At 46.6% G+C, this 10879-nt stretch overlaps 1 protein-coding gene across 1 annotated transcript; it reads left to right on the top strand.

Moving 5' to 3' along the window:
* The first annotated feature begins 3132 nt into the window (after positions 1 to 3132).
* LOC118772013 (inhibitor of growth protein 3) lies at positions 3133 to 10697 on the top strand. Its single transcript, XM_036520247.1, has 12 exons — positions 3133 to 3224; positions 3364 to 3435; positions 4609 to 4709; positions 5195 to 5260; positions 5926 to 6022; positions 6705 to 6776; positions 6887 to 7003; positions 7221 to 7381; positions 7836 to 8032; positions 9209 to 9401; positions 9786 to 9824; positions 10518 to 10697. Exons 1-12 carry the CDS (start codon positions 3197 to 3199, stop codon positions 10632 to 10634), a joined length of 1260 nt encoding a protein of 419 aa, XP_036376140.1. The 5' UTR covers positions 3133 to 3196; the 3' UTR covers positions 10635 to 10697.
* The last annotated feature ends 182 nt before the right edge of the window (positions 10698 to 10879 follow it).

Below are 10879 nucleotides of genomic sequence, written 5' to 3'. Positions count from 1 at the left end.
ACTGCGTCGAGCCACTTTTGAAAACAGCAGCTCCCTGCGCATCAGGAACCACTTCTGCCACGTTTAAATACCTCTGTAATTCAGGAATAAATGCGCTACTCAGACTGGGTGTGTCTGAGCGCTGGGGCATAGAGTGACATGCATTTACAGACACGGTAAACTCTTCAGCAGAACAGGTTACAGCAGCTTTATAGGGCATATTTGTCACTGTCTCCTCGAGCGCTTTTAGGTCGGGGCCGTGTGGGATCTGGTGTAGTTTCATGAGATGATGCGGCATTATAATAAGCAATTCCAGCTTTCGATTTGCTGCCATGCCGTTGCTGGAGCTAAGCCCAACACCTTTTAGTTCCTGCTGCAGCACCCTCTTTTATCCTCTTTACTGCTGGAACCGGGCTAGCACAAACTGGGGCCGAAGCAAAGTGACCCGGTACAGCGCAATTGCTTTTCCATCACATTCGCTGCAACTAAAACTTCAACATGTGACTCCACACTGAATGCAGGTGTGTGCCCTGACTGAGATGACTTACTGGGCGTTATTCAAATTCCACAGCAAGGGTTCTATAGCAGTCCGGTCCACTCCTGGCTGCCATGTTCAGCGCTGTCACCATCCCTCTCTCCGCTACCCATGTTCATGGCCTCGGTTTTCAGCACCAACATCCATAGAATAGATGTAATAGAAGGACCAGCAGGCTTGTAAGCCTGCCAGTGCCAGCAGCACAAGCAGGCATTTGCTGGCACAGGTCAGCATGAGAAAACTGGCATTCTCCTCAGCTTTGTCATTCACAACATCTGCACAGTAAAAGCCGCTGAATGAGGTTCTTCTCACAGCTTGGGCATAATAGGCTGTTGCCCTCTGGGGAAGCAGGGCGAGATGGGGCGGGGGGGCAATGGGAGAAGAAAGCGCTTTTCATGATTATAAATGTCTTTAATTTTTAACAGAAATTCCCCCTATATCCCGTTTTCAGAGGTGCCCACCACAGCACCATGGTGCAGTATCTTCCCAGCCGTGGGGACATCTTGTTACCCAATTCTGCTGCTCAGGTCCAAACCTACAACCTAAATCTCTATCATGTGTGACTCATCCTCCAGCCCAGCAGAGGGCAACAGAGGGCAGCAGAGCAGTTGAGTGCTTGGCCTTTCGTGTTAAGATGCTCAAATAGTTCAATTTCTAATTTCATCGTGGGTGGAATTGATGTGCCCTTACCACTCCAATCTGCTGGAGTATCTCAAAAAAAAAAATGGAAGTGGTAGTACAAGCGCATAAACTCTCCCAAAGGAGGCAGCTGGAAGTATATCAGTCCCCCTTCACTTATTGTTTATGCACTGGATCTATCTGTAAAATGGCATCTGGTGAACTTCTGAACCCCATTCTGAATGCAAGTGTTTGAGGAAGTTAATGCGACGCTGTAATGGAACATAGCCAGAGCCAAAGAGGAGAAAAGTGGGCGGCTGTCCGCCTACGAGAGATAGCATGCGTTGGTCAAGGGGTCAGATATGAGAAAGTGGGCCTATTATTGTCTAAACAGAGAGAACAACTTGTTACTTTTTTGATGAGGGGAGTAGGGACAGAAGGCTGTAGAAAATAAAATCGTCAGAGTTGTCATAAACCATGTGTAATCTGTGAGTCTCTCTGTTGTGTTATGCTGCTCATGGGTCTCATTTCAAATACCACAAGTGAAATTATTATTCCTCTGTGATATACTGTCATGAATAAATCTATTGCCATTACTTCTTGAACAAAAGCGGGAACAATTAATTTGACTTTGGCATCACGTACAGTTCTGAGTTGATGTCCCTTCAAGTTGACTGGCCTATCATTCTGGACCCTTTGGTGTGATGTAAAATGTGACGAGTGTGCCAAATCCAAATGGTAATGAGTTTTGTTTTTTTGTTTTTTAATTTGGTGTACATAAAGTATATCTTTGTGGAAATTACAACAGAGCATTTAAAGCCATGTCTCTGAAGCCAGAGAAATCAGGTGTCAGAAAGTCAGGTGTAATCACAAATCTTCTAAAGACAAAAGAGGCTGGCACAGAGGCTTTAAAAAAATCAGTGCAAGCGAATGTGACATATATTTAGACAGAAGGAACAGTGCACAATTCCATTCACCAGACTGAGCAGTGTGCAATCTTTATTCAAGGTTTCACAAAATAGACAGGGCTGACAGGATGGATTTGAGGAATTAATTGTTTTTAAGCCATCAAGACAACCATTGCCTTTTCTGACTCTTTGAGCAGATGACTTGGCAGTCACAGTAAGTCAGGGCTGTGTGTGTGTGTGTGTGTGTATGTGTGTGTGTGTGTGTGTGTGTGTGTGTGTGTCTAATGATGGTGGGCAAGATTGGCTTTAAATGGAGAAAAACACATTAATAAGAGAATGCATGGGTATCTACCCAAGCCAGTGTCAACAGTGGATGTAATGCTGTAATGATATAACAATGTCAAAACCCCTTCATCACTACTAAAGCATTTACAATAAAAAATATACTTTCAATGCAATGCAAAAATGAAGCGTGTCTTCACTTACCCTCATGCCATTCTAATAAGACTGTTTGACCAGAGAAGGGATTTTGAAGTAGTAATCATGTAATGGAAATGTTATTTCAGATATTTGATGGAAAAAAGGGTACAATATAACCACAAGTAAATGCATGCTGCCAAACCACAGAATCTTACTGTACTGACTTGATTTGAAAACTATAATTATCAATAAGACTCTTGAGCAGAATAATATCTCTGAATATCAAAGATAAATTGACCTCAGCTGAAATTGACTAAAATATGTCTGGTTTGATACATCATCCACTTACAAGAAAAAAGGGCAATGCATAATGAAGCTTTGGCAAAAAGGGGGGGGGGGGCACTTTAAATCTTTGTTAGTTCGTAAAAGTGTCTAGTGAAAGTATGCTATGTTAAATTATTCATTAGTGAATTGGCATATTTTGTTTGGATTAACTATTAAATAAGGTTAACTTTGACGAAGGACGCTTGTCCTAAGAGACTACAAGATCCAGTGTGCTTTTCTGTTAAGAGCACAATGATGACGTAAATTCAAAACTTAACCAATCAAAGTGCGAGTCGCCAATGACGCCAGACAAGGAAAGATGCTTTTTTTCCTTGAGCTGCAGCGGTAGACGGCGCCATATTGAAAGACAGAAATTCGTTTCGGAAAGGCATAAAACATATAATTCGCCAAAATGCTGTACTTAGAGGACTACCTCGAGAGTGAGTATCGCACAACTACGAAATACTGGTGACTGTTTTGGGACATAACGCGCAGGAATTTGTGTGATTCACCCTTTCTCTGTCCCAGGCTAATAGCTTGCTAATAATTTGAGTGTTTTTTCTGTCTCATCTCTGGCAGTGATCGAGCAGCTACCCATGGATCTGCGCGACAGGTTTACGGAAATGAGAGAGATGGACCTGCAGGTTCAGAGTAAGCACTGCAACAACGTGATCGCTACCGGCGATCCCGTCTGCGAGCACTGTCGCATAGCGTGTTAGCCGATTGTTGTAAACAACCTAACTGCAAGATAACTAACGCATACGTTATACCCCAACACATATTAACTTAGATTTATAAAGTTAATCATAAAATCGCAGAGCGACATAATTGGCTGGTAGGATAGTTGATATAAGGGCAAGTCGAAGTGTTTACGGACATGCTACTTAATAGTGTAGCACATTTAGCAGCCACCAGCTCTACCCGCTAAATTGAACAATTAAAACTTTAGGGAGTCGAATTAAAGATGATGTAAGTCCAGTTGATCAGAATTAAGTCCAGCAACACCAATACTATAGCTAGAAAGTTAGCTAATCCGTTCAGTTTGCCAAGTATTGGCTACCTGCCTGTTCAACAAATGGCTATAAACAAAGCAAGTAGCAAACTAGGTGCCATAATCGTCCCAGGACTTAAAGGTTTAAGCGTAACTACACTCAATGTTTCTATCGGTTTCAGCCATTATAGATGACATGCAGTTGAACAAGAAACAAGGAAACTTTCCCAACTCCGACCTCTTCATACAATCAGAACTGTCGGATTTTATTTGAGTATGCAATCATGAGTGCACACGCGTGTCTTTGCAGTGTGCGTCGTCCCATCACAGGCGACAGCGTTCAGTGTTCAAAACATTACATTACGTTCTTTTAGCCAATTTGTGCTAATCCGAAACTAGCCTATAAAACCGTGGGAAGTCGTTATGTTTATACACTACCATATATGTCAGTGTCCCCAAATCACAATATAGCATAACACGTAGCGGTACTACAGGTAAATGAGCGGCAAGTAATTCTAGTACAAGTAGCAGGTGCTAGGGTGTGGCGATTGAAGCGGAAATGAGATGCAGTCTGAAGAGGTGGGTCCTCAGTCTGCGTTGGAAGGTGGTTGGGGGCTAGGGTTAGGGTTAAGGTGATGATCTGAGGTGTGATGGGGCTGTCGCATTCACTGTCCTGTATGCCAGCACCAAGGTTTTGAACTTTGTGCCAGCGATAGCAGGAAGCCACTGAAGTGAGGTGAGCAGGAGTGCGATTTATGCTTTTGACTCTCTGAGCTGAATCCTCATAAAGTCCATCCGGGTTGCCTAAACATGAATTCCCTTCTCTCCGTTAGACGCCATGGATCAGCTGGAACAGCGTGTGAATGAGTTCTTCATTAATGCCAAGAAGAATAAACCCGAATGGAGGGAGGAGCAAATGGAAGTGATAAAAAAGGTAGAAACAAAGTCCTCTTTCATCTCCAATAACGGTTAGGTTACCTTGATTGTTTCCTAGTAAAAAATTATGTTCAAATCTATTGCACTGTCATTGAATGCACATATACAGTATGTACATGTATGTATGTGGAGCTTAATGGATATATGAAACTGTGGGAAGGGTAAAGCCATGCTTGAAAGCTAAAACCACATCAAGAAGCACTGTGCCATTGATGTATCAAGCACGTATTTAAACAGCTTGTGAGGGTAATCTACTGAAAGTGCACTAGCTATTTCCAACAAAGTATTTCTATCATTTGGTCGCTTACTCACATGTGTTTCTGATAATAATGGAAAAAAAAAATACAATTTGCTTTAAAAAGACACTTGATCCAACAAAGAGGAACAGTGTCTGCCCTGTGTTAATAGCTTTCTCCCTCTGTCTGAGTAACCCCTGGATTTATTTGACATCTAACGTCATTCTTTAATTCTCCCGCGTTACAGGACTATTATAAAGCCTTGGAGGATGCAGACGAGAAGGTTCAGTTAGCCAATCAGATTTATGACTTGGTAAGTTGAGGGAGTGTGACTTTTGAACTTTTGAAGAAAATATAAGAAGTATTTATCAGAGTACAACAAGGAAATAACATTGGTACCCACATTCCTGTTTTAGTGAAGAATTTCCCTTGAACAAGGTAAACGCAGGCTCAGTTCTCAAACACACCACAAAAGCCCAGTGCCCTTACATTCCACTAGGTGGCAGTCTGTAATTTCCTAACTTTCAGACTAATTTGAATGGGACGTGTGCTCCCTGTGGATTTTGAGGTGGGGTAACATTGCAATATTCTGAATACACATAGACATGCACCAACGCCACAGTATTAACTTAAGTATTACCACATACCACATGTAAAGGACTGTGAAAACTGAACACAGTCAAGTGTATTTCGAAAGCCATTGAAGAATGTTTACGCCCACCTATTTCAGTGAATATTTTCATACACTTTTGCCTCATGTAAATGTATGTTCCATCATAAAGTAATTAACTGTTTCTTGAATGCTTTTGCTTACTTGTGTTGTGGTTTCTGAAGGAAAACTGGCCAAACTAAAACATTATTCAGACTACCAAGAAGGTTAGGATAGTGGGGTTGATGGATGTTTGGAGCTGTTAGTCGTTATCTGTTGCTTGACTGGGTGGATTCGGGCGGTGATGGTGGTGGTGCTGTGCTATGCAGGTGGACCGACACCTCAGGAAGCTGGACCAGGAGCTGGCCAAGTTCAAGATGGAGCTGGAGGCCGACAACGCCGGCATCACCGAGATCCTGGAGAGACGTGAGTGACCCGTCATCCGCTTTCTCTCGCTGCAGTTGTTTTTCCGCCCTTAACGGCAGCTCTGAGATCAGCTGGCCTCACTCCTGACCTCTGAAATATTTAAAGCTTAAAATCTTAATCCTGCTCCAGGATCGGTTGTCAGGAGCAGCTCCATGTTCCATTTTTCTCACTATGGATAGCACTTTGAAGTAGCTGTAGGAAATGGCACAGCCGGTATTGAATAGTTTCTATTTAAAAGCACTGATTAACACAGCAGAACCCCTGTAACTCGGTGTGTGTTTTTTGCCTTTTCACACCTGGCGTACGTGAACGGCAGTTCTGTGCTGCGCTTGCTGTACAGGACAGCGCTGTTCTTGAGTTGGACGTACTCGTTCGAGGGTACAGGATGAGCCTGAGAGTGCTGTCGTCATGAGCGATGAGGTTCGTGCCTCGCGTTTCTGGCGCTCGATCTGAGAGGTCATGCCGACCAGCTTGTGGCTCTGCCGCGCTGCCAGGCGCAGAGGGCGGGAGCTGTGCGCCTGGCTTATATCGGAGGGATTCATTTACTCCCCCCGGGCTGATAAGAGTGAGGCTTCCCGTCGTGTGTGCGCTCTCTCCTGGCCCGCGCGCAGCAGCGCCGCTAGGCTAACGCCGCTCCAGGCTGATGCCGCGCCAGGCTAACGCCGCTCTGCTTTTCTTCAAGGCTCCCTGGAGATGGACAGCCCGTCGCAGCCCGTGAACAACCACCACGCCCACTCGCACACGGCCGTGGAAAGTAAGGGCTGGCTCTCGCACCCAAGCGCGCAGCTAACATGTCCCTGTGCAGCAGAGGCGGGGTAAGTAAATGGGGCTCACGTTGTGCTGTGCTGTGCTGTGTCACGTCAGAGAGGAAGTACACCACACCGGCCCACCACACCACCGAGCATGTCCCGGAGAAGAAGTTCAAGTCCGAGGCCCTCCTCTCAACCCTCACGTCCGACGCCTCTAAGGAGAACACACCGGGTGAGGGCCCCCACATTCCCCTGCTTCGGTTACCCACCTCCCCACGGGCGAGGCTGTGTGTTCGCCTCTTTAAAAGATGCCAGTTCTGTTTGGCCTTCATTTCATTTCTGAAGTACACACTTGCTTCATTGCTCTGTTCACCTCAGTTTGGGCCAGTGTACTGTGATCTGTCCTCTTCGTCATTTGAGTGACTCCTCCTCTCCCACTCTATCTGCAGGCTGCAGGAACAGCAACATGTCATCCTCCAACAGCGTGTACAACGTCAACTCCTCCCAGCCTCTCACCTCCTACAACCTCAGCTCCCTGCCTGCGGGCGCTGGCACGGGGGCGGGGGCTATCACCATGGCAGCAGCACAGGCCGTGCAGGCCACCGCCCAGGTAAACTGTCCCTCCTTGACTCAACCTGAAAGCAGCTGGACTTGCCGGACCCCCTCCTGACCATACATGAACACACAGAAAAACTGTTTTTGCTCCTCTTGGGTAACACTTGAAACTGAAATAAGTAGAGTATTAAGGCTTTGGAAAGTTTGTAAATAGTCTTGCGCTTTTCAGCCAGTACATTACATTACCTTCATTACATTTATTCATTCAGACAAATAGAATAGAATTTCTGTAAATGATATTTTTATCAGAGCGCATTTATGAAAACTTTAAGCAGGATTGGGAGTGTGACTTGTTTCGGGCTGCTCTGAAAATCTCCAATAACTTGCCTTTACTGCTTTAAAATGCACATCTAATGAGCGTTTGAGGTTAAGGCTGTGTGATGTAAAAGGTTATTTAGTTGAAGAAGTGACCAATGTCTGGTGTACGCCACCCCCACACCGCGTTCCAGATGAAGGAGGGCCGAAGGACGTCCAGCCTGAAGGCCAGCTACGAGGCCATCAAGAACAGCGACTTCCAGCTGGGCCGTGACTTCGGCCTGTCCCGTGACACAGCCGGCTACTCCTCCTCCGCGCTGGCGTCCACCCTCACGCAGACGCTGACCCCCGCCTCCTCTGCCTCGGACTCCCGCGCCGGCCGCAAGTCCAAGTAAGAGAGTGGCCGAGGCCACTGGCATCACCACCTGTCACCAAAAGACCGGTGTGACCATCCCTGAGGGGCCAGTCACGGCCTGTAACTCTTAACCCCATAATACCAGACCTGTCAAATATGGAATGTAAAGTACAGTTTAAAAATATCAAAGTGGTCAGGGACCATGCTCATGTGACTGCAGGCTCTAGGGAGTGAGTGCAGGGTATCGCAGCCCGTTATGTCTTCTAATGTTGGTGCCGCTCTTTTGGCCTGGGTGTATTTCCTACATATGAAGAAACTCACTATTTTCTAGCCATGATTCAGCACTTACGTATGGAGAAACCGTCACTACTTTTAATCCGTGATTCAGCACTTACATATGGAGAAACCATCACACTCATTTTTGACAGTGACTCATTAAATTGTCACTCTCCTTTTTAGCCATGTCTCCACACTTGCACATGGAGAAACCATCACTGTTTTTTCACCATGACTCAGTACTTGCATATGGAGAAACCGTCACACTCATTTTTACCCATGGCTGTGCAACACCTCTGCAGACAGTATTGTCCCTCATGTTTGGGTGACTGAATAAGCAGCTCCCCCAAAAAGTAAACGAAGTACCATTGTGCTGCCACTAGATGCTGCTGTAGTCGCAGTCCGCAGATAGTGTTCGATCCACTCTAGTTCTGGGCATCAGACTTGGTTCTAAAATGGTTCCAGAATGGTTCTGAACTCCTAAAAACTCCTCAAAATCAGCAGCAACTAGGCAGATCTCCCTCATACCTCACAGAGTGTTGGAACAGAGCCAGAGGGGAAGTGCTCATTCATCCTGACTGAAGCATGCATCATTTTGCTTCGGGGGTGGGGCGTGGGAGGGATTATGACTCTTGCCTCGGAGTGAGCCCCCTGGGGAGGTGTTGAGTACGTGATTGATGGAGGAGATCGGCTGTTGGCCGGCAAGGGTGGGCGTGACACGCAAACGGAAATGTTGTTAATTAATAGCACTGGGAGCTGAAGGCTGCCCCAGTCTGTAGATCAGAGACCAGCTTGTTCTGGTGCATGCCAGGCCCTGTGCATGCAGCAGCTCCCAGCGTTGATAAGGGAATTTTGTCTGAAAGCTTAACTCAGGGAGGCACGGTCTGGGGGAGAGGAGCCAGGGCACATCTATGACCTCTATGCTTCGTTTTACAGAAGCAACACGAAGTCCTCAAACCACCAGTCCTCTTCCTCGTCGTCCTCATCCTCCCTGTCGTCCTGCTCCTCTTCCTCGGCCCTGGCACAGGAGCTTTCCCAGCAGGCCTCGGCCCTGCCCGAGTCCGAGGCTAACAGCCAGGTGGACTGGACCTACGACCCCAACGAGCCCCGCTACTGCATCTGTAACCAAGTGCGTCCCGCAATGCATCTCTCTGTAGCCAGACACACCCCTCAACATCGACACAGATACAGTGTGTCTGTGATGAGACATGGACCCACAGTGCATGTCTGTCTAACCAGGCACACCCTGAACAAAAACAGAACACGTATTATGTCTGTAACCAGGCATGTATCTGCAGTACATCTCTCCAGTCAGGCACACGTCACGAAGACAAATGCTGGCACATTCCACATCTGTAACCAAACGCAGCTCGCAGCATAATGTCACAAAAGAACACCACAAACCTCAATATCCTCACACCCACACACACTGCCACTGTAATCAGTTTCTCCTCCACAGGCGAGCTCGTGGTTGTGAATGTTATAGTGAAAGAGCATGTGTCTTTGGTTGCAGGTGTCTTATGGGGAGATGGTGGGATGTGATAATCAAGATGTAAGTACCCTGTCTTTTTCATTCTGTCTACAGGAGTTTAAAATTAATCCAACAGCTGTTAGAATCAGATATCCCTTAGATAGCAACCAGGGCCAAGTGCCGTGCCTTGTCTGCACTGTGGTATAGTGGCTGAACTGTGTAATATCCCAGTACACAGAGGTCACTGCAAATACCTAATGGGCTCCAATTGCTCAGCAACTGAGAGGTTTACAATGTGAGAGGGACAAAACAACTCACACCTCTGTCTGAGGAAACAAATGTTTGTGTACCAGCAGTGGCCTGAGATTGTGGTGACCATGCAGGATTTGAGGGTCAGGGGGTCAAATTTCTGTCAGGACCCCATTATCCTTGTGGGGAGGAACATGTTTTAGTATTTAATTTGTCTGGTGCTTTTTTTCAGAATAACTTTTTAGGCTAAATTCTGAACAGTAAAGACACAGTGCCTATCAGCTAACCTTGAGAATATCATATTAGCAATACATGAAAGTGAACAATAAATGGAACATTACCTTAAGTCGGTATTTATGTTGTACAGTTAACCACCTCAGCTGGTGTTGTTTATGTAAAGGTGATATGGGACATACAGTATGTAAACTTGTGTTGGATTAGCGCGTCATCTCAGTGGCGCTGGGTCATGCTGTGTTGTGGAGTGATGCAGCCATTTGAAGTGACCTGTTTGTGTGTTTCCCACAGTGCCCCATCGAGTGGTTCCACTACGGCTGCGTGGGGCTGACTGAGGCCCCCAAGGGCAAGTGGTACTGCCCCCAGTGCACCGCGGCCATGAAGAGGAGGGGCAGCCGCCACAAATAGGCCCCCATCACCCGCGGTGATGAAGACGCCGGCCTGCTTGGCCACACCATCAACCCCCCCCCCCCCCCCCCCCCCCGTCACACCCCCCCGACCACCTTAACATCAACAACCCGCCGATCACAAACGCGAGTTATGCAACGTGTGTGTGCGTGTGCACATGCGTGTTAGTGTGTACATGCGGGCACCCCTCTCTGCGCCAGATTGAACGATCCCTCTGTGTGTTTTCCTACAAAAAGCTCATGAAG

The sequence above is a fragment of the Megalops cyprinoides genome, chromosome 25 (genome assembly GCF_013368585.1).
Source record: "Megalops cyprinoides isolate fMegCyp1 chromosome 25, fMegCyp1.pri, whole genome shotgun sequence".
In the NCBI taxonomy this organism is placed as follows: Eukaryota; Metazoa; Chordata; class Actinopteri; order Elopiformes; family Megalopidae; genus Megalops; species Megalops cyprinoides.
Note: the sequence above shows the minus strand (reverse complement) of the source record. Positions and strands in the feature narration are given on the sequence as shown.

What these genes read in the sequence shown, in the direction of transcription:
- LOC118772013 (XM_036520247.1), top strand. Translation starts at nt 3,197, where the DNA reads ATGCTGTACTTAGAGGACTACCTCGAGA. An exon ending in CACCGAGATCCTGGAGAGAC is followed by an intron (nt 6,023 to 6,704) that starts GTGAGTGACCCG and finishes CTTTTCTTCAAG; the next exon opens with GCTCCCTGGAGATGGACAGC. An exon ending in CTCGCACACGGCCGTGGAAA is followed by an intron (nt 6,777 to 6,886) that starts GTAAGGGCTGGC and finishes GTGTCACGTCAG; the next exon opens with AGAGGAAGTACACCACACCG.